This window comes from Oncorhynchus tshawytscha, linkage group LG03, assembly GCF_018296145.1.
Source record: "Oncorhynchus tshawytscha isolate Ot180627B linkage group LG03, Otsh_v2.0, whole genome shotgun sequence".
Classification (NCBI taxonomy): domain Eukaryota; kingdom Metazoa; phylum Chordata; class Actinopteri; order Salmoniformes; family Salmonidae; genus Oncorhynchus; species Oncorhynchus tshawytscha.
Window position 1 is genome coordinate 75899807 of NC_056431.1, and position 24193 is coordinate 75923999.

General features: G+C 42.0%; 1 protein-coding gene across 1 annotated transcript; it reads left to right on the forward strand.

Annotated features, from left to right (window-relative positions):
• Positions 1–1698: 1698 nt before the first annotated feature.
• On the forward strand, positions 1699–23189 carry LOC112246090 (interferon-induced GTP-binding protein Mx). Its single transcript, XM_042320006.1, is given in 14 exon segments — positions 1699–1803; positions 8062–8096; positions 8399–8580; positions 9121–9255; positions 10713–10867; positions 12266–12404; positions 12490–12688; positions 13142–13220; positions 13335–13457; positions 14024–14156; positions 14335–14493; positions 20761–20837; positions 21185–21379; positions 22151–23189. Coding segments are annotated over 13 exon segments (1821 nt in total). The 5' UTR covers positions 1699–1803; positions 8062–8073; the 3' UTR covers positions 22373–23189.
• The last annotated feature ends 1004 nt before the right edge of the window (positions 23190–24193 follow it).

Sequence of the window (24193 nt, forward strand, 5' to 3'; positions counted from 1 at the left end):
GTCAGAGTGCCAGGTCTCTGTCCATTCAGAGACATCAGTCTCTAGCCTGCCTGTCAAGAGTGCCAGGTCTCTCTCCATTCAGAGACATCAGTACCTGTCTGTCAGAGTGCCAGGTCTCTGTCCATTCAGAGACATCAGTACCTGTCTGTCAGAGTGCCAGGTCTCTCTCCATTCAGAGACATCAGTACCTGTCTGTCAGAGTGCCTGGTCTCTCTCCATTCAGAGACATCAGTATCAAGCCTATCTGTCAGAGTGCCAGGTCTCTCTCCATTCAGAGACATCAGTCTCTAGCCTGCCTGTCAAGAGTGCCAGGTCTCTCTCCATTCAGAGACATCAGTTTCAAGCTCGTCAGACAGTCTGAACTTCCTCAGATCATCTTGCAAGTCTCCATGTGCTGGCTCAATACATGTTTCTGGGAACACATACACACAGTCACTGTTCTATTACCAATGGCAGTTAGGATAGGTGATATCTGACACACAATCAGGTACTATTTTGAAGATTGAACAGGTCAGATAAAAACCTACCTGCCTGATTATGATCTCCCCATTGACGACCATTGGTGAGGCTGGGAGGTGAATGGGTATATCAGTGCCAGATCAGCTCCTGGCCCCTCATTAAAGAGACCGGTCAGTCACAAACACACAGATGATGCTGATGATTGCCCCAGTCTTGCTGGTTCTCTCTCTCCATTCTGCCTGTTTGGCTGCGAACTGACATCTCTCCATTCAGAACAACTACAGCAGGCAATCTTATGAGGTTGTGACTGGGAGGTACAATTCAGAGACAGCCAAGTGGTCAATTGCATTTTGTTGTAAAGAAAGAACTAAGCTTTCTGCAATGCACTTCACAACCAAAATGACTCTACTAGTTGTATCTCCTTGGCTTGGGAATTAGCCTAGTTAGTTTAGTTTATCAAACCAGGTGTTTTTCCATACAACTGTTCAAATATACACAACCAGGTACATAAGCATCAGTCTCTAGCCTGCCTAGCTACCAGTTTACCACCACTGCACTGGGGACAGTCTGAACTCCAACCACCTATTCTGCATGATAGGGTCCAAACTGTAGTTGGGCACATACGTACAGGGCTTTTCATTTGGGGCAGTTAGATGAAACAACAGAGCCCCATTTAATGAAGGGTTGTGAAGTGGGCGGAGGGGCACAATAGGAGCTAAGATGCTAATATGTGTGTAAACTGTACATAGTTCTGTGAGTGTCACTGAGTAGGCTGATACCCATTTCATGAATGCACAATCTCTAGTTTACACTGTATAGTCCAATCTGTATGTTCAATATGCACTTTAGGCTGTGTAGTGAGCTGATTTCTCACAGTCAAAGTCCTGCAGCTAAAACGCTAGAATTTGTGTAAACTCTACACAGTTGTGTCCTGTGAATGTCACTGAGGAGATATCCCATTTCATGGGGACACAATCCATAGGTTAGGCTGTGCAGTGGAAACATTCCCCCATTGTAAAGTCTATTACATCCACAGTGGGATGTCATCCGTTTTATTGTGTCTATCTGTGTTAGTCTGCACTTTGAGAAACTACCTGGACTTCATTTGACTTTGTGGGAAATCATGTGACCCTTAAGAACCAATGAGGTTGTATCTGAGATGTGATTAGGCACCGTGTAACAGATTCAGAATAATGGTGTGATTTCCCAGAATGGACCATCAAAATGTTTCACTTTCATTTTGCTTTACATGAAAGGTGATAGACTCAAGCTGTAGACCTGTACTGCTCTGTGACCCTGGCTCAACGCACAACCTGCTTGTCTGAAAGTGTCAACGATTTCAAGGTAAGTGTGCATTTAAATGGACAAGATCAGGGTTTCTTAAACTATAGGTCGGAATCCAAAGTGGGCCGTGAGCGAGTGAGAGGTGAGTGGCAAGTTATATAAAATAAATATATAATCGCACACTATTTCTTCCTAATTTGAGTTTCTGGAGGATGATTTGGGTCATGGGATGACGGTCAGTTTCTAATTTGGGTCTCTAGCTGAAAAAGTTTAAGAACCCCTAAGAATCCTTAACTCTGTTCAGTTCCATTGGAGGTGGTGTTGTTATCATCTAAGGCAGGGTTACCTCAATCTACATTGAAAGGACTAAAACCAAATGAAACTGTAGAAATAATGGACCACTTTTATACCAGTGGTTTCCACTGATCTGCACTGATCTGTACTTTACTATTTATATTTTTATACTTTTACTTTTACTTCACTACATTCCTAAAGGAAATAATGTACTTTTTACTCCATACATTTTACCTGACACCCATTACGTTTTGAAAAGCTTAGGAGGACAGTAAAATGGTCCAATTCACGCACTTATCAAAACAACACACGGTCATCCCTTCTGCCTCTGATCTGGGGGACTCACTAAACAGACATGCATCTTTTGTAAATGATGTCTGAGTGTTGGAGTGTGCCCCTGGCTATCTGTAAATGATGTCTGAGTGTTGGAGTGTACCCCTGGCTATCTGTAAATGATGTCTGAGTGTTGGAGTGTACCCCTGGCTATCTGTAAATGATGTCTGAGTGTTGGAGTGTACCCCTGGCTATCTGTAATGATGTCTGAGTGTTGGAGTGTGTCCCTGGCTATCTGTACATTATTTCTGAGTGTTGGAGTGTACCCCTGGCTATCTGTAAATGATGTCTGAGTGTTGGAGTGTACCCCTGGCTATCTGTACATTGTGTCTGAGTGTTGGAGTGTACCCCTGGCTATCTGTAAATGATGTCTGAGTGTTGGAGTGTACCCCTGGCTATCTGTACATTATGTCTGAGTGTTGGAGTGTACCCCTGGCTATCTGTACATTATGTCTGAGTGTTGGAGTGTACCCCTGGCTATCTGTAATGATGTCTGAGTGTTGGAGTGTACCCCTGGCTATCCATACATTTTAAAAACAAGAAAAGATTTGCATCCGCTGTGCTTAAAATAAGGAATTTTTAATTAGTCATACTCTACTTTTACTTTTGATACTAAGGTATTTTTCAGCAATTACATTTACTTTTGATACTTAAGTATATACAAAACCAAATTCTTTGAGACTTTTACTCAAGTAGTATTTTACTGGGTGAGATACCTTAATAGAAAGTTACTCAGTGGAATGTATCTAAACTTTTACTCAAGTAGGACAATGGGGTACTTATTCCACCACTGGTGTATTCCAAACAGTGGGGCGGGGCGGTCGGTGGAGGAGTTCATTTACTTTTATTAACTCAGTCTGGCTTTCAACTTATTCTTGAATGTTGTAATAGTAGAATAATATTGGAGAGTGCATCACCAGTTTTACACTTGTCATGTCAGTCATTTTATACCTTAGAGAGCCATTTATAACTTGTCAGAAATGTCCAGATAAACTAGCCCATGTACTGAATATTTGTAATTTTTTTGTAAAATTTAGTATTTTCTGAACAAGAGAGCTGAGGTCTGTTTTCAAATATTAAAGGCACTTCTTTAGAATAATCGCAGCTCTGTAATACTTAATAAAGAGATCTGATTGGTCCAATGCTGTACATTTGATTATTGGTAATTGGAGGAATTGCTTGCCAACCTTTTGGGTAACAATTTCTTTGAACATGTCAGAAAGGTTCATAACACATGTCATAAACGGACATAAATATGTCATGATCGTGTTATGACAAAGATATTGCTGTATTTTCTAGCCTTATGACAGCTTATGACACACCCACAGCCTGATACCTTATAACGCAGCATAATAGTGGACCTATTACGATGTTAAGATAGTGTTATGACAGTGTTACGATGCAGAACATTTTGTCTGTCTGAAATTCAGTGAAACCCATTGCCCTTTTATAAGCCTTGTTATTATAGTCATATTACTTGTTATTATAGTCACGCCCATAATAGGTTTTGATCGGCCAATGCATGTTAAAGTGAGTCTTCATATGTAAATGAGCGGTCTGGCAAATCCAATACAGTACAACACATTACTGAGTACCTGTCACGTCTAATCAAGGTGGGTGGAATCAGGCGCAGAGAGCAGATAGCGATATAAAGTTTATTCTCCGGTGAACAAAACAAACACGGTCAACCCAAACACACACAGGGGGAAATCATCCAAAACAGGATAACAGACTAACCGGAGAATCAGAAACACAATAACACCGACAGACGAAAATGAATGACAAAATAAACAATCCCGCACAAAACAAGGGTGGGACAACCTACATTATATACAGACACTAATTAACTAAACAACACACAGGTGAAACCAATCAGACAAAACCAACAGATACACGAAAAGGGATCGGTAGTGGCTAGTAGGACGGTGACGACGACTGCCGAGCACCGCCTGAACGGGCAGGAGAGCCAACCTCGGCGGAAGTCGTGACAGTACCAATCATTTTTAAGCATAGTGGTGGCTGCATCATGTTATGTGTATGCTTGTAATCGTTAAGGACTGGGGAGTTTTTCAGGAAAAAAATTAACGGAATAGAACTAAGCACAGGCAAAATCCTAGAGGAAAATCTGGTTTCGTCTCATTTCTATCTATAGAAAAGTTTGTGGTCATACGCACATCCTTAAACATAGGTGCTGGGCTAATACAGAATACTAGTATTGAACAGGAAGGCCCGCCCACTGCTCCCAATTCACCACTTTATTGACTACGTTTCGATCCGAAACGGATCTTCGTCAGGTCAAACACTTCCCAAAATATACACATTTCATCTCACATGACCATTTAGGACATTTAAAAAAAAAAGTTTACCTTTATTTAACTAGGCAAGTCGGTTAAGAACAAATTGTTATTTTCAATGACTGCCTAGGAACAGTGGGTTAACTGCCTGTTCAGGGGCAGAACAACAGATATAAACCTTGTCAGCTCAGGGATTTGAACTTGCAACCTTCCGGTTACAAGTCCAACACTCTAACCACTAGGCTACGCTGCCGCCCCATGACACATGGTGGGTGCAAAACCCAGTTGTATATCTATATATATATATATTATATATACATAGATATAATAATTAAATAACAATGAGATGGGTGCATGTCATGGTTCCAGAACATAATATATATTTACAAAATGACCAAGTGGGTAACCTGGAAGGCAAGACAAACTTAAAGTTAAGAAACATGTTCAGGTAAGAAATGGTCTGATATCAAAACTAGTCTAATTTCCACCAGACACTGGAAGATTAATTCACCTTTCAGTGAGGGCAAAAACCTAAAACATAAAGCCAAATCTACACTGGAGTTATTTACCAAGAAGACAGTGAATGTCCCTGAGTGGATGAGTTACATTTTTTGACTGAAATCATCTTACGATGATCAACAATCAATTCAACAGAGCGTGACAGATTTTTGGAAAGAATAATCGGCAATCCAGGTATGGAAAGCTCTTACCCAGAAAGACTCACAGATGTAATCGCTGCCAAAGGTGCATCTACAAAGTTTTCAAATAAAATAAAATTTTATTCACATGTGCCTGAATACAACAGTGAAATGCGTATTTACGAGCCCCTAACCAACAACAATTAACAAAAATACGGATAAGAATAAGAAATAAAAGTAACAAGTAATTAAAGAGCAGCAGTAAAATAACAATAGCGAGACTAGATACAGGGGGTACGGGTACAGAGTCAATTAGTGCCTTGCGGTCGGAGGCAGAAAAATAACAATAGCGAGACTAGATACAGGGGGGTTATTTGAAAGGCTGGTCATGACTCACATCAACACCATTATCCCAGAAACCCTAGACCCACCCCAATTTGCATACCGCCCCAACAGAACCACAGATGATGCAACCTCTATTTATGATGCAATCTCCATATTACCTCATCTAACCGGTGCCACTCCCGGTACAGAGTCAATGTGTAATGGCAGCAGTTAGTTAAGGTAATATGTACATGTAGGTAGAGTTATTATAGTGACTATACATAGATAACAACAACAGAGAGTAGCAGCGGTGTAAAAGGGGGGATAATGCAAATTGCCAGGGTATCCATTTGATTAGATGTTTAGGAGTCTTAAGGCTTGGGGGTAGAAGCTGTTCAGAAGCCTCTTGGACCAGGACTTGGCGCTCCAGTACCTCTTGCCGTGTGGTAGCAGAGAGAACAGTCTATGACCGGGGTGGTTGGAGTCTTTGACAATTTGTAGGGCCTTCCTCTGACACTGCCTGGTATAGAGGTCCTGGATTTCAGGAAGCTTGGCCCCAGTGATGTACTGGGCCGTTCACACTACCCTCTGTAATGCCACAGTCAGGTGGCTCTTGATTGCGCAGCTGTAGAACATTTTGAGGATCTGAGGACCTATGCCAAATCTTTTCAGTCTCCTGAGGGGGAAAAGGTAGTGTTGTGCCCTCTTTCTGACTGTCTTGGTGTGCTTGGACCATGTTAGTTTGTTGGTGATGTGGACACCAAGGAACTTGAAGCTCTCAACCTGCTCTTCTACAGCCCCATTGATGAGAATGGGGGCGTGCTCGGTCCTCTTTTTCCTGTAGTCCACAATCATCTCCTTTGTCTTGATCACGTTGAGGGAGAGGTTGTTATTCTGGTTCTTTGCCTGGCACCACACGTCCAGGTCTCTGACCTCCTCCCTATAGGCTGTCTCATCAATGTCGGTGATCAGGCATGCCACTGTTGTGTCACCAGCAATCTTAATGATGGCGTTGGAGTTGTGCCTGGCCGTGCAGTCATGACTGAACAGGGAGTACAGGAAGGGACTGAGCACGCACCCCTGAGGGACCACTGTGATGAGGATCAGCGTGGCGGATGTGTTGAATAGCATTCTCACATTGATGTTCCTTTTGTCCGGGTGGGAAAGGGCAGTGTGGAGTGAAATAGAGATTGCATCATCTGTGGATTTTTTGGGGCGGTATGCAAATTGGGGTGGGTCTATGGTTTCTGGGATAATGGTGTTGATGTGAGCCATGACCAGCCTTTCAAAGCACTTCATGGCTACAGACGTGAGTGCAACAGGGTGGTAGTCATTTAGGCAGGTTACCTTAGTGTTCTTGGGAACAGGAACTATGGTGCTCTGTGTATTGTAGGGAGAGGTTGAAAATGTCAGTGAAGACACTTGTCAGTTGGTCAATGCATGCTCGCAGTACACGTCCTGGTAATCCGTCTGGCCCTGCGGCCTTGTGAATGTTGACCTGTTTAAAGGTCTTACTCACATCGGCTGAGGAGATTGTGATCACACAGTCTTCCGGAACAGCTAGTGCTCTCTCATGCATGTTTCAGTGTTATTTGCCTCGAAGCGAGCATAGAAGTAGTTTAGCTCCTCTGGTAGCCTCGTGTCATTGAGCAGCTCTTGACTGTGCTTCCCTTTGTAGCCTGTAATGGTTTTCAAGCCCTGCCACATCCGATGAGCATCCGATGAGCGTGAAGTACGATTCGATCTTGGTCCTGTATTGACGCTTTGCCTGTTTGATGGTTCGTCGGAGGGCATAGTGGGATTTCTTATACGCTTCCGGGTTAGAGTCCCTCTCCTTGAAAGCGTCAGCTCTAGCGTTTAGCTCAGTGTGGATGTTGCCTGTTAATCGATGCGTACGGTCACTGTGGGGATGACGTCATCGATCCAGACAATGACTGATGTGGTGTACTGCTCAATGCCATCGGAGGAATCCCGGAACATATTCCAGTCTGTGCTAGCAAAACAATCTTGTAGCTTTTCATCTGCTTCATCTGACCACATGTTTATTGATTAAGTCACTGGTGCTTCCTGCTTTAATTTTTGCTTGTAAGCAGGAATCAGGAGGATATAATTATAGTCAGATTTGCCAAATGGAGGGCGATCTGGGCCTGTTCCTGGGAGAGCAGTATATCATTCAGTAAAATCACAGTGATCTGGTCCTGTTCCTGGGAGAGCAGTATATCATTCAGGAAGGTGTTCTAAATGTTTGGTATACCCAGTGTTTTACAGTTGGCAAATTGTGAGGTTCTGAACTGGGCATGTGAGACTGTGTCTCCTCTTATGTTATAGTGATGTGATGATTTAGATTATAATAACTTTAGTTCAAAATACAGATACATTGCTGTTATTCTGTATTTTCAATGAAATGGTTTAGCTTTCATTCTCTTTTATTTCAGGGGGAGAAAGAAATGTCTCATGATGATGGACCGAGGTGGGACATGAATTCATTTTCCACTTGTTATTGCACCCTTGCAGTACTACTCTGTACTACACTCTACCACAATACTATGATCCTAATATTCTGAATGTTATGGTGGTGATTTATACAATGAAGTGAAATTGTGTGAAATGTTAATGGTGCAGCTTTTAACATATTTGGGGAAAACATTTTCTCGTACGCCAAATTATAGTTAGTTACTAACTAGAAAAACAATGTAAAATAATCCATTTAGCCATGAATGTCTATCATCAAATTAACCATTCATAATGGTATTATTTTGTACCCCTGACCAGTATGTTCCAAGACCAGCTGGCGGAGAAGGTCCGGCCCTTCATAGACTTAGTAGACTACATGAGATCCATAGGGATAGATAAGGAGCTGCCACTGCCAACCATTGCTGTGGTGGGAGACCAGAGTTCAGGAAAGAGCTCTGTGCTTGAGACCCTTTCTGGGGTGGCGCTGCCCAGAGGAACTGGTGAGATTCTGTATTGTTTTCTGAACATACAAAAAAACTATTAAAATCAATATTAGCATTTTAAGTGTCATTCCTAAATCACCCAAAGTCTCTGAAAGTGGTTGTGTAACTTAGACATGATTTGGGCATTGACTCGTTTTTGGTTTGAAGATGCTGAAGTTGGCAATTGATGCCAGTGGCTAGGTAAACAACCCTGAAGCAGGTTTTCACACTGTCCTTGTCCATAGACGAGGTCAGGAAACAGACAGTACAATAGGACCACAGAGACACGGACATTACTGAAATGTTTAGAACCGTTCTAGATTACAACAGAAAATGTTAACTGTGCATGAGATTTCTAACCATTTATTCAGACACTGTAAATGTCTGACATGCTTTCTGAACATTAGAGCAACCTTGTTGTCTGTAGCCTGCAGAAGTTATATATTTATCATGAAATTCATGTCCCGGTCCATTGTTGACTGTACTGTCATATTGTATTGTCTAGATTGTTCTGTAATACAGTATAATGATCTGTCATTGGTACTTCCTTGTTTCCAGGTATTGTCACCAGGTGCCCACTGCTACTTAAACTCTGTAACGACAGGACAGTGAAATGGGAGGCTGTCATCTCATACGGAGGGAAAGTCTTTGAGTTTGACGAACCTTCAGAAGTTGTTAGACATGTTGAACAAGGTAAGATGGGAACAAACACACACAAACACACACCCACAGACACACCCACAGAAACACACACACACACACAGACACACACACAAACACACAGACACACACAGACATATTATTCTATACTGTACATTAACCAGAGGAGGCTCCTCAGAGGAGGAAGAGGAGGACCATCCTCCTCAGTGAATTTCAGAAACATTTAAAAACATATATTTATTTAAATAAAACTATCCTAAATTTAGCCCTATGTCCACCCAATCAAAGGATCAGAGAATGAATATATTACAGAGTGCATATCCTACAGCTAGCACTGCAATACATAACATGTGGCGAGTAGGTTATTGAAATAGAGAGAAAGAGAGCTAGCTATATTTCATATTATTTTCACTTTCACTTGCTTAGCTTGCAAAGTTAGCTAGCTAGTTTAGCCCACTCAGACACCAGGCCCAAACAGAGAGTGATGGCTATGGCTATCCAACGAAGTAACTCTTCCATGTCAAGGTAAGTTTAATAAATTGTTAGCCACTGATTCCCTCCCTATGTAACTGCTAAACTGCTTGCTGCTGACTGAACACTGTTGTGTTCAGTGAGTTGTACTGTATGTTGTACTGCATGATTGTATCAGGTTGACTAACGTGTTAGCTCTAGTAGCTATGTTGATTCTGATGATATAATATGGTGACAACGATGTCAGCTGTGTGTAGCGCTGATTTGAAGGTTTGGCTTGGAAAGGTTTTTTCGTCTGGTCACAGACAGCTGATGTGTTGTGCACTGAAGTCCACAAGCAAAGGGTAAACGTGAGAGGAGGGGAGCGCGTAGATGGGAGGAGGATGTATACATACAATGATCAAAGGGATCATGCTGTTTGTATTTGGCTGCTCTGAAATTGAACTGTTATTGCGTGTGATCAGGGGTGTTTTCATTCCACCAATTCTGTTGAAAAATGTTTCTTAAACGGACGCAAACGGAAACAAAACAAGGATAAACATACCTGAATTTGTCCAATAGAAACTCTCGTTTGCAACTGTTGGACTAATGATAACACCCTAGATCAGCTAGATGCAGGCAAGAGTGTGTAAGATGGTATTGAATGTGTCGGTGTCTGTCACCTTGACTACTAAACATTCTCTCAACATCTGCACCTGCGTTGTAAGCTTTCATTCATAGGCTAGGTTGTAGTATGATGAGTATGATGTAGTAGCATAAACCTATCAGAGTTACATTGAACTGGGTGAATGGAATATGAATGACAGTCATCCAATAGGCTGTCATAGAAATAAGGCCATGCTCATAAATATATATTGTTCTTATCTTAAACGGCACATACTGCCACTGACATTGACATATCTATTATAATTTAACTACAGAATATACAGTATATTATAATAAGATTAGTTCTATCTGGGTATAAGACAGACAAACAAACAAACAATAAACTCATCAATATTTTCCCATTGATTTAACAGCTCAGAACGCGTTAGCTGGAAAGGGAGTGGGGATATGTGAAGACCTGATCACTCTAAAGATCACATCCTCCACGGTGTGTGACCTCAGTCTGATTGACTTACCAGGGATCACCAGGGTGGCTGTGAAAGGACAACCTGAAGACATTGGAGTCCAAGTAAGTCTGTCGTTAGAGTGTATAGCTTTTGGACTTGGTCCAGTACGTTGTTTGGTTATCTCATGACTCTTGGTTCTCATCTCATGATTCACTAAGGATGAATTGTTTTAGCCACGTGTACAGACTTTATACCATAATTGCTAGCAAGGTACATATGTAGCTATGATGGTTGATTCTGGTGAAAGGCACTTTGAATGTGTTGACGTTGGGGAAGGTTGAGCGTCAGAACCATGAAGAACAGAGTGCTGTCACGCCCGCTCTCCCTCCCTGGCGCCAGGCTACCCGTCATCATTACAAACATGTTACCAACATTACGCGCAGCTGCGCTCATTGAACTCACCTGGACTCCTTCACTTTGTTGATTACCCCCTGTATATCTGTCTGTTCCTTGGTTGTGTTCCCTGTGTCCGCATTGTGTTTATGTCCAGACGCTGTTCCGGTTCATGTCCGTCAGTTATTAAACCCTCACTCCCTCTACCTGGTTCTAATCACCTGCCCTACCAAGTGCCCCACACAGGGCGATATCCCGGTAACAAGCGGTCTGATACCCTCTCATAACCTTCTCTCCCTCTACCTGGTTCTAATCTCCTGCCCTACCAAGTGCCCCACACAGGGCGATATCCCGGTATCAAGCGGTCTGATACCCTCTCATAACCTTCACTCCCTCTACCTAGTTCTAATCTCCTGCCCTACCAAGTGCCCCACACAGGGCGATATCCCGGTAACAAGCGGTCTGATACCCTCTCATAACCTTCACTCCCTCTACCTAGTTCTAATCTCCTGCCCTACCAAGTGCCCCACACAGGGAGATATCCCGGTAACAAGCGGTCTGATACCCTCTCATAACCTTCACTCCCTCTACCTGGTTCTAATCTCCTGCCCTACCAAGTGCCCCACACAGGGCGATATCCCGGTAACAAGCGGTCTGATACCCTCTCATAACCTTCACTCCCTCTACCTGGTTCTAATCTCCTGCCCTACCAAGTGCCCCACACAGGGCGATATCCCGGTAACAAGCGGTCTGATACCCTCTCATAACCTTCACTCCCTCTACCTGGTTCTAATCTCCTGCCCTACCAAGTGCCCCACACAGGGCGATATCCCGGTAACAAGCGGTCTGATACCCTCTCATAACCTTCACTCCCTCTACCTGGTTCTAATCTCCTGCCCTACCAAGTGCCCCACACAGGGCGATATCCCGGTAACAAGCGGTCTGATACCCTCTCATAACCTTCACTCCCTCTACCTGGTTCTAATCTCCTGCCCTACCAAGTGCCCCACACAGGGCGATATCCCGGTAACAAGCGGTCTGATACCCTCTCGTGGATTAATCACATAACTCGATCAAAGGCTTGAATCCTGACTGCTTTGTCACATTCTTCTTACTTTTTTTGCTAGATCAATAATCTCATTTCGAAATTCATAAAGAATAAGAGAACCATTATTTTGGTGGTGGTACCATGTAATGTTGACATAGCAACAACAGAGGCTCTGAAAATGGCACAACAAGTGGATCCTGAAGGCACAAGAACTCTGGGTAAAGAAATTGTATGTACAAATGTATTTTTTTAACAGTTTTGGTGTTACTAAAGTTATCATAATCCTTTTAATTTGTCTTCAAGCCATTCTGACAAAGCCAGACCTGATAGACCCGGGAGCAGAGAAGAATGTGTTGGAAATTGTCCACAATAGAGTCATCTTTCTCAGTATGGGCTATGTCATTGTGAAATGTCGTGGTCAAAAGCAAATTGATGAAAACATGTCAATAGTCCGTGCGATTGAGGAGGAGTTGGAATTCTTCCGAAATCACGAGCACTTCAGGTAACATGTGTTCTTGCCATGTGTTAAGTAAACTTGCATCTTTGTTTTTGATGGCTTTACATCTGAAAATGTTCAGGGCCCCAAACTTTGGGTTTCAGAATTTTATGAAAAATAATCTTTTTCCAGATATCCTTTGAGAGTAGTTCCATTTAGTGTTGATGAATGAGAGTTCCTCCCCTCCCTTCTCTTACATTTCTGCATATTGTACTTTTTAACATTCAAAATCAAATGGCTAAATGATCCTTGGTATAATCATAAAACAATTCCATACGTTAGCTTAGCACATATCTCTAGCTTAAACAGATGGACTTATTTTTTGGTATTTATTATGTTAATTAGATATCTGTGGAGGTGTGACCGTTGGAAGGCCAAAGGTTATACCATACCAGGTTATGGCCAATTTTTGGGATGAAATACTGTGTTTGTTATATTTCTCTCCCTTTCAATGTATAGATCCCTCGTGCGAGAGGAGAAGGCAACCACCAAGTGCCTAGCCACCAAGCTCAGCAATGCCCTGGTCAAACAGATCAAGGTTAGTCCAACCACATACCCTACAGTTATGTGTTCCCCTTACACCCAGTGCACACTGGAAAACATGTGGTCTGGTACCTAATAATAGTTAACTTGTATGTTTGCTCCTGGTCAGACTTATCTGCCCCAGATGTCAGAGAAGATAAAGGAGCAGCTGGGGGAGGTAAAGCATTCGTTGAGTAAATTAGAGGGCGGGCCTCCCCTTGAACCTGAAGAGAAGAGGAAGTACCTCATTCAGGTGAGTACATCTTTCACCTTTCCGTCTTTCAGCTTCGTCAACTTCTTCTTTTGTACAACATTTCTATAAAAATGTATGATGGAGGTTTGGAAGCCATACTGTTGCACAGTAGTCCAGGTGTGTTATTGTCATTGGTTTGGTAAATTGTCAGTAGAATGTTCTATAGAGAATTTGGGCAATGGTACTTGGTGTAAAGGCATCAGCTCTGTTGCACATCCTCTGCCATTTGGATTGGTCAGATTTGCAACACAGGTGTAAGAGTAAACATACTGTCCAGAAGATAAATAAAACAGCATTTAAATGTTCTCCACTTCCACTTCCTCCACTCTCCTTCCATAATTTCCCCTGATTATGTTTGTCACCAGGTTAAACAATACTTTACCTTGAAAGCTGAATTTACAAAAACACTTGGACAAGCCACTGTAAGATAGTTCTTGTTTAATATCTGTAGACGATGTAAGGTTGGATGGGTCTTGTGGAGACATTTTATTAAACAGTCATCTAAAATACCTAAATATGAAACATTTTAACAGGTTTGTTTCATTGTGTTATGTTTCCTTCTTCAGGTCATAACAGATTTCAATGAGCAGATTACCCAACTGTCCAAAGGGGATATTATCGTTGAGGAGAATCTGTTTGTTCTCATGTGAAAGGAATTTACACAGTGGATGAAATGTTTGGAAAATGACAAATCACATTGTAGGTACAATTTGAATAGCCCAAGTATTGCTAATAATACCTTGTATAACCAATAAATGTTTATGTTTCTAAATATCCTGAATATTTACTGATATAATTATTATACTACTAATAGTTATGTCATACAACAGTGATTATAATCTCCAATAAATGATTAACATTGTTTTCCTGAATTTAGACCACGAAGTAGTGCAACAAATGGTGGATGAATATGATCAGGAGCACAGGGGAAGTGAGCTGCCAGGATTCAGTAACTACAGGGTATTTCAACATGTTGTTCAGAAACTAGTGGCTGAACTTAAGATACCAGCCATGACGACACTACAGAAAATCAGAGGTAAGTGACCAAAACCCATGGTCATGTCTACTCCATCTCTCCCCCTCTGGCGCTTGTTGTCACCAGTTTATTCATTATTACGCACACCTGTCACCATCGTTACGCGCACCTGCGCCTCAAACTCACCTGGACTCCATCACCTTCCTGATTACCTCCCCTATTTCTGTCACTCCCTTTGGTTCTTTCCTTAGGCATTATTGTTTCTGTTCCTGTGTTTCTGTCTGTACTACTCATGTTTCCTGTTTTGTTTCATGTTGATTTGTTTATTCTGTTCACTTCCTGTACTTGCTTCCTGTTTATTAGTGTACATGTTATAGAAATACACCTCACCAAAGAGAAGGAACAGGGTTTTCTGGGGCTTTTTTACTGTTAACATTTGGTCCAAGTGCAACTGCCAAAGCTACTGGGGATGCCTCAGCTGGCTCGTCAGGCTTCCCATTGCCAAAGCTACTGGGGATGCCTCAGCTGGCTCGTCAGGCTTCCATTGCCAAAGCTACTGGGGATGCCTCAGCTGGCTCGTCAGGCTTCCCAGTGCCAAAGCTACTGGGGATGCCTCAGCTGGCTCGTCAGGCTTCCATTGCCAAAGCTACTGGGGATGCCTCAGCTGGCTCGTCAGGCTTCCCATTGCCAAAGCTACTGGGGATGCCTCAGCTGGCTCGTCAGGCTTCCATTGCCAAAGCTACTGGGGATGCCTCAGCTGGCTCGTCAGGCGTCCCATTGCCAATGCTACTGGGGATGCCTCAGCTGGCTCGTCAGGCTTCCATTGTCAAAGCGACTGGGGATGCCTCAGCTGGCTCGTCAGGCTTCCATTGCCAAAGCTACTTGGGATGCCTCAGCTGGCTCGTCAGGTTTCCATTGCCAAAGCTACTGGGGATGCCTCAGCTGGCTCGTCAGGCTTCCATTGCCAAAGCTACTGGGGATGCCTCAGCTGGCTCGTCAGGCTTCCATTGTCAAAGCTACTGGGGATGCCTCAGCTGGCTCGTCAGGCTTCCATTGTCAAAGCTACTGGGGATGCCTCAGCTGGCTCGTCAGGCTTCCATTGTCAAAGCTACTGGGGATGCCTCAGCTGGCTCGTCAGGTTTCCATTGCCAAAGCTACTGGGGATGCCTCAGCTGGCTCGTCAGGCTTCCATTGCCAAAGCTACTGGGGATGCCTCAGCTGGCTCGTCAGGCTTCCATTGTCAAAGCTACTGGGGATGCCTCAGCTGGCTCGTCAGGCTTCCATTGTCAAAGCTACTGGGGATGCCTCAGCTGGCTCGTCAGGCTTCCATTGTCAAAGCTACTGGGGATGCCTCAGCTGGCTCGTCAGGCTTCCATTGTCAAAGCTACTGGGGATGCCTCAGCTGGCTCGTCAGGCTTCCCATTGCCGAAGCTACCATTGGATGCCTCAGCTAGCTCGGTTCAACTGGTTCCCGCGCCTTAGCCGGCTCTACTGTTTCCCGTGCCTCAGACGGTTCTACAGGTTTCTGCGCCTCAGCCGGTTCTACTTGTTCTTGTGCCTCAGCAGGCTCTACAGCTTTTCACGCCTCAGCAGAAGCGACCGGCCCTCGGTACCATCCCTCTGATCGGCGTCCTGCGGCTGGAACAGCGCATTGCAGGGGGGGGTACTGTCATGTCTACTCCCGCTCCCCCTCTCTGGTGCTCTCTGTCACCAGTTATTTCATTATTACACCTTATTGTTTCTGTTCTGTTTTTCATGCCTATACGCTAATCGAGTTTCTTATTTTGTTTCATGTTCGTTTATTCATTAAATTCACCCCCTGTACTTGCTTCCTGTTTATTAGCGTACATGTTACAGCTCTAGGGTTGATGTGTTTTTCCAAAAGCCTCTTTATTGAACATCATGCATAGGTCTCTATGGTAGTAATGACAAGACAAACATGCCTATTATATTAAGCATCAACACCCAAGAAAGCAGGTATTGGTGAATCACACCCCCAACCACATCATCAGGGCTGAAGTGGAGCAGGTCGAGAGCATTAAGCTCCACACATGCCCACAGTAATGAGGAAGGCGAGACAGTACCCCCTCAGGAGGTTGAAAAGCTTTGTCATGGGCCCTCAAAGCCTCAACAACATTATACAGCTGCACCATTGAGAGCATTTTGACCAGCTGCATCACTGCTTTGTATGGCAACAGCACCATACTGAATCGTATGGCCTCACAGAGGTGCGGACATCCCAGTACTTCACTGGGGCAGAGTTCCCTGCCATCCAGGACATCTATATCAGGCGGTGTGAAAGGCCCCAGCCACCAGCCATCCAAGCCATAGATTGTTCTCTATGCTTCCCTACAGCAAACGGCTGCTGAACATCTTCTATCCCCAAGCCATGAGACTGCTAACTAGATAACAAAATGGCTACCGGACTATCAGAGTTGACCCCTTTATTTATTTGTATCTTTGCACCATCTCTATGCACGCTGTCACTCCAACATACACACACACACACACACACACACACACACACACTGTCAGAACTCTACAGATGCACACACACGGTCATTCCATCAAACACACGCACACACTGTCACTTCATTTGGTCAACCACGTAACATCTACACACATTTATACTGACTCTGAACACACACACACTCACACTCAATCGTCATATACACAGATGCTACTCTGTTTATCATATATCCTGATGCCTAGTCACCTTCCCCCTATACAAACAATATACATACAGTATCTAACCATACCACTTCACTATCCCTGCACATTATACATATGGTACTGGAACTGACCCCGGAACTGACCCTGTATATAGCTACTGTCGTGGAAATTTGCTCTATTTACCAAATCATGGGAGCAAACCACAACATAAGTCAGAGTTAGTTATCAAAGTCCATCTTTAATTATATGAGCTCTATCACAATCCTGTGACTCTCAGATAATTCAGTGTCTCTCAATGAATTCTCTGAGAGCCCCCTCCACATTGCAATAGCATTTTGACTATCAACAGTTCAGTATCTCTAATGAAAATTTGAGAGTCCCAACATAATGGCAAAATGGGATCCTTTATAGCAAAGATCACACATAGTCAGATAAAACATAATAAATCGTTCAGCTTTGTCTCCTTACTCAAACCCCAGAACCATAAACCAACACTCCATATCAACAGGCCATATATCAAATCCATCCTATCTTGAAAAGATCACAGAGACACACTGACTGGCACACAGACATTGTGGAGCCAAGAGATACACGCTTGACCTCTCCCCTCTCTCTAGCCCAAACAACTTAGTCTTGACATAGAACAGATACTGCAAACCTTGCCACAGTATTATACAAAAATAACATTCTTGATGAGAAGTAACTTACAAACATATGATGAATATAAAACATCTTACCTATGTTACCAACAAATTCTGATTCTTCCACAACACTACTGACCCTGGAACTGACCCTGTATATAGCTACTGACCCTGGAACTGTCCCTGTATATAGCTACTGACCCTCGAACTGACCCCGGAACTGACCCTGTACATAGCTACTGACCCTGGAACTGTCCCTGTATATAACTACTGACCATGGAACTGTCCATGTATATAGCTACTGACCCTGGAACTGTCCATGTATATAGCTACTGACCCTGGAACTGTCCCTGTATATAGCTACTGACCCTGGGACTGACCCCGGAACTGACCCTGTATATAGCTACTGACCCTGGAACTGTCCCTGTATATAGCTACTGACCCTCGAACTGACCCCGGAACTGACCCTGTACATAGCTACTGACCCTGGAACTGTCCCTGTATATAACTACTGACCATGGAACTGTCCATGTATATAGCTACTGACCCTGGAACTGTCCATGTATATAGCTACTGACCCTGGAACTGTCCCTGTATATAGCTACTGACCCTGGAACTGTCCATGTATATAGCTACTGACCCTGGAACTGTCAATGTATATAGCTACTGACCCTGGAACTGACCCATGGACTGTCCCTATATATAGCTACTGACCCTGTATATAGCTACTGACCCTGGAACTGTACCTATATATAACTACTGACCCAGGGACTGTCCCTGTATATAGCTACTGACCCTGGAACTGACCCTGTATATAGCTACTGACCCTGGAACTGACCCTGTATATAGCTACTGACCCTGGAACTGACCCTGTATATAGCTACTGACCCTGGAACTGTCCCTGTATATAGCTACTGACCCTGGAACTGTCCCTGTATATAGCTACTGACCCTGGAACTGTCCCTGTATATAGCTACTGACCCTGGAACTGTCCCTGTATATAGCTACTGACCCTGGAACTGACCCTGTATATAACTACTGACCCTGGAACTGTCCCTGCATATAGCTACTGACCCTGGAACTGACCCTGTATATAGCTACTGACCCTGGAACTGTCCCTGTATATAGCTACTGACCCAGGGACTGTCCCTGTATATAGCTACTGTCCCTGTATATAGCTACTGACCCTGGAACTGACCCTGTATATAGCTACTGACCCTGTATATAGCTACTGACCCTGGAACTGACCCTGTATATAGCTACTGACCCTGGAACTGTCCCTATATATACTTACTTGTGTTCTTATTTCTCTAGTGTTTTTGTCCTACTTGATGTTATTTTTATAATACTTTATTGTTGGGTTTAGAGTTTGCAAGAAGGGCATTTCAGTGTACTTTTGCACGTGACATTTGAACTTTAATTGACTAAATAGGACATGTTGAAGGGATAGTTCACTCAAATGACAAAATGACATATTGGTTTCCTTACCCTGGAAGCAGTCTATGGACAAGGTGTGACATCAATCCATGCTTTGGTTTAATTTACCTGTTTCCATTTTTCACTCTTCATGTCCAAATGATCCTAGTGTATCTCAAATTGATTGTGTAGCTCAGTGAAGTTACTCATTGATTGTTTGGACATGAAGCACAAAGAAATTATAATATTGGGACTATTGACTTGTAATTTGGCTGAACTATCCCTTTAAATAAAAACGTTGTGTGGAATATATTTACCAGATACATTTGTCTCTTTTAACATTTCTTTACCAATACATTTGTCTCTTTTAACATCTCTTTGCCAAATACATTTCTTTTTTAACATCTCTTTACCAATACATTTATCTCTTAACATCTCTTTACCAATACATTTGTCTCTTTTAACATCTCTTTGTCAAATACATTTATCTCTTAACTCTTTGCCAAATACATTTGTCTCTTTTAACATCTCTTTCCAATACATTTGTCTCTTTTAACATCTCTTTACCAATACATTTGTCTCTTTTAACATCTCTTTACCAATACATTTATCTCTTTTAACATCTCTTTACCAATACATTTGTCTCTTTTAACATCTCTTTACCAATACATTTGTCTCTTTTAACATCTCTTTACCAATACATTTGTCTCTTTTAACATCTCTTTACCAATACATTTGTCTCTTTTAACATCTCTTTGTCAAATACATTTATCTCTTAACATCTCTTTGCCAAATACATTTCTTTTTTAACATCTCTTTACCAATACATTTATCTCTTAACATCTCTTTACCAATACATTTGTCTCTTTTAACATCTCTTTGCCAAATACATTTGTCTCTTTTAACATCTCTTTCCAATACATTTGTCTCTTTTAACATCTCTTTACCAATACATTTGTCTCTTTTAACATCTCTTTACCAATACATTTGTCTCTTTTAACATCTCTTTACCAATACATTTGTCTCTTTTAACATCTCTTTACCAATACATTTGTCTCTTTTAACATCTCTTTGTCAAATACATTTATCTCTTAACATCTCTTTGCCAAATACATTTCTTTTTTAACATCTCTTTACCAATACATTTATCTCTTAACATCTCTTTACCAATACATTTATCTCTTAACATCTCTTTACCAATACATGTATCTCTTAACATCTCTTTACCAATACATTTGTCTCTTTTAACATCTCTTTGCCAAATACATTTCTCTTTTAACATCTCTTTACCAATACATTTATCTCTTAACATCTCTTTACCAATACATTTATCTCTTAACATCTCTTTACCAATACATGTATCTCTTAACATCTCTTTACCAATACATTTGTCTCTTTTAACATCTCTTTACCAATACATTTGTCTCTTTTAACATCTCTTTACCAATACATTTGTCTCTTTTAACATCTCTTTACCAATACATTTATCTCTTTTAACATCTCTTTACCAATACATTTGTCTCTTTTAACATCTCTTTGTCAAATACATTTATCTCTTAACATCTCTTTGCCAAATACATTTATTTTGGTTTTTCAGACATGGTGCAGAAGCAATTTGATCATTTGTCCAGAGAGAGCTTTAAGAATTATCCTTATCTTCATCTGGTCTCAAAGGTAATGACAATTGTAAACTGTTAAGCGCTCTGACATGATAATCATACAATTCTCTATGTTGTAATTTTAGGCTGAAATTGAATTCTTAGTTAGTGGCACTAGCAAGAAGAGAGAGAAACATGAGGCAAAGCAGCACTTAAAAATCACAATATATGTTTATGAAGAATTACAATTGACATGTTGTCCCATGTTGGATTGTAGCTTGAACTGTTCAAAAGAAAACATCAACAGACACTTAGATCATGTCGAACTGAACTTTGTTCTGAAACAGTAACAATATTCCACTGCCTCCCTGCATCCAAGATTCTTTATGTCTTCATGGAATCTTCATCTTTGTTTGAACTCAGAAAAACATTGCAACAATCCAGGAAAAGCAGTCAAACATAGTGAAGGAGAGGATCATGGAGCAGTTTGAGATGGAGATGCAGGTCTACACACAGGATGAAATCTTCAACAAACAGAGTCGAAAGGAGGGAACAGCAGAAGGCTCAGATCACGACACCAGGAGCAAGTACCCTGGGCTGCTCAAGGCATACTATGAGGTACAATGCAACACATCTACTGTGCAGTATGTATAGAATGTTCCAGAAATAAAATCTAATTAACTAAACGTGCAATTAACATAAAACTGGCATGTTATGTAGCTTGCTTATTGACAAACTCACACACTTTCTCATCACAAATGCTGAAGCTCCAGACACTCAACTAGTCTAAAGAAGGGCGGTTTTATTGCTTCTTTAATCAGGACAACAGTTTTCAGCTGTGCTAACATAATTGCAAAAGGGTTTTCTAATGATCAATTAGCCTGTTAAAATGATAAACTTGAATTAGCTAACACACCGTGCCATTGGAACCCAGGAGTGATGGTTGCTGATAACGGGCCTCTGTACGCCTCTGTAGATATTTCCAGCTACAATAGTCATTTACAACATTAACAATGTCTACACTGTATTTCTGATCAACTTAATGTTATTTTAATGGACAAAAAAATGTCAAAAAACAAGGACATTTCTAAGTGGCCCCAATCTTTTGAATGGTAGTGTACATTATATAGCTCTGCTCCAGCCTGTACAATGAATCCATGACATCATCAATGAGATCTCTAATTAATACTTTAAGACAATTGTTTCCAAAATACATTGTTGTGGCAGGGTTGCATTATGGTATGTTGCATTTTGCAGACCTATCCAACTGTGAAGTCTATATGTTCACCTTGCTGAGTCTTTGTTGTCATTTGGTAATCTTTTGGTTGCCTTGTGGCCATCTCATCACTTCTAGCACTCACTCTCTATCCCACCTCACCTCTCTCGCAGATTGTGGTGCAAAGACTGGCTGACCAGGTACCCATGATGATCTGTTACTTCATCCTGAAGCAGTCAGCCAAGATTGTGTGCAGTGAAATGCTGGATCTGCTACACAGAGATGACACTGATAACATCCTACAGGAGGATTCAGAGATCGGACAGTATCGTGCAAAGTTGCAGGCCCAAGCGGATCGCCTTCTACTGGCCAATGACAAAATCAGCAGCCTCTGAGTAGATGATGTCTTGTCAGTTACAATATTCAGAGATCTTGAAAATGAAACCGATTTATAGAAGTATAAGCAGATTGTTGCAAAGGTCACTTTCGGCCAAATGCTATTTATTTAAATGAGATATATTTAGTATATTTTTATTCAACAAATGTATAAGATTGGCTAAGATCAGTGAGATGCTGTAGAGACGACCCCAGTGAAATCCTACAGGAGAAACCAGAGGTCGGCCGGAAACGTAAAAGGTTGTGGGACCAAGCGGTTCGTCTTTGACTGGCCAATGACAAGCGGATCACCTTGGACTGGCCAATGACAAGCGGATCACCTTGGACTGGCCAATGGCAAGCGGATCACCTTGGACTGGCCAATGACAAGCGGATCACCTTGGACTGGCCAATGACAAGCGGATCACCTTGGACTGGCCAATGGCAAGCGGATCACCTTGGACTGGCCAATGACAAGCGGATCACCTTGGACTGGCCAATGACAAGCGGATCACCTTGGACTGGCCAATGACAAGCGGATCACCTTGGACTGGCCAATGACAAGATTAGTAGACTGTGGTTGACAATTTGTCATTGCAGAAATTCTGAGATGTAGCCAACAAAGCCTGCAATAATTATACCTGCATTTTATCAGCATACAGGACATTTTATATGTTGGGCATCTCTACATTTGATCAAAAATGTGTTTAAAAGAAAATGATGTGACAGTTGTATCATCACATATCTGCATTGTGTTTTATGTTTTCATCTCATAATGTCCTGAGGAAATACGTGAAGGTGGTTGATAATATTATTTAAAGTGACAATCAAAATGAATGTTGTATCCATTTTCTGATTGGTCAGAGCAGATCAATGTTGAGCATAATTGTATAATGGCATTATAATAACTTGATGCCTGTTTTTTTAAAAACGTGTTAAGGATCAGTGTGGTGGATGTGTTGTTACCTACCCTTACCACCTGGGGACGGCCCATCAGGAAGTCCAGGATCCAAGATGCAGAGGGAGGTGTTTAGTCCCACGGTCCTTAGCTTAGTGATGCGTTTTGAAGGCACAATGTGTGGTTGTGATGATGTCAGGTTCTTCTTCAATAAGTCCAGGTCTAAGTTGCAGAAGGAGGTTTTTAGTCCCAGGGTCCTTAGCTTAGTGATGCGTTTTGAAGGCACAATGTGTGGTAAGGATGTCAGGTTCCTCTGCAATAAGTCCAGAATCCAAGTTATAGGTGGTGTTTAGTTTAGTCCCAGGGTCCTGAGCTTAGTGATGTGTTTTTGAAGGCACAATGTGTCCCCACGTCTTCATTTGGACATTGAAGTGAAATTGTGTATATTTGGCCCCAAACATTTTTTTTAACGAAGTCAAATGAATGTACTGTGTTCAAGGTTTCATGATGCTTGTCTGTAAAGCAAAGTAGATCATTTTAAGATTGTTCCTAATCGAACATCTCTGGAGAGACCTGAGAAATAGCTGTGTAGCAACGCTCTCCCCATCCAACATGACACAGGGGATCTGCAGAGAAGAATGAGAGAAAGTCCCCAAATAGAGGTGTGCCAAGCTTGTAGCTTCATACCCAAGAAGACATGAGACTGTAATTGCTCCCAAACGTGCTTCAACAAAGTACTGAGTAAAGCGTCTGAATACTAATATATTATATTAGGATATTTGTGCTTTTAATTTTCACTACATTTGAAAAAGTTTCCAAAAACAGTTTTGCTTTGTCATCGTGGGGTATTGTCTGAAGATTGAAGGGAAAAAAATACTATTTCATCTATTTTAGAATAAGGCTGTAACGTAACAAAGTCAAGAGTGTCTCAATACTTTCTGAA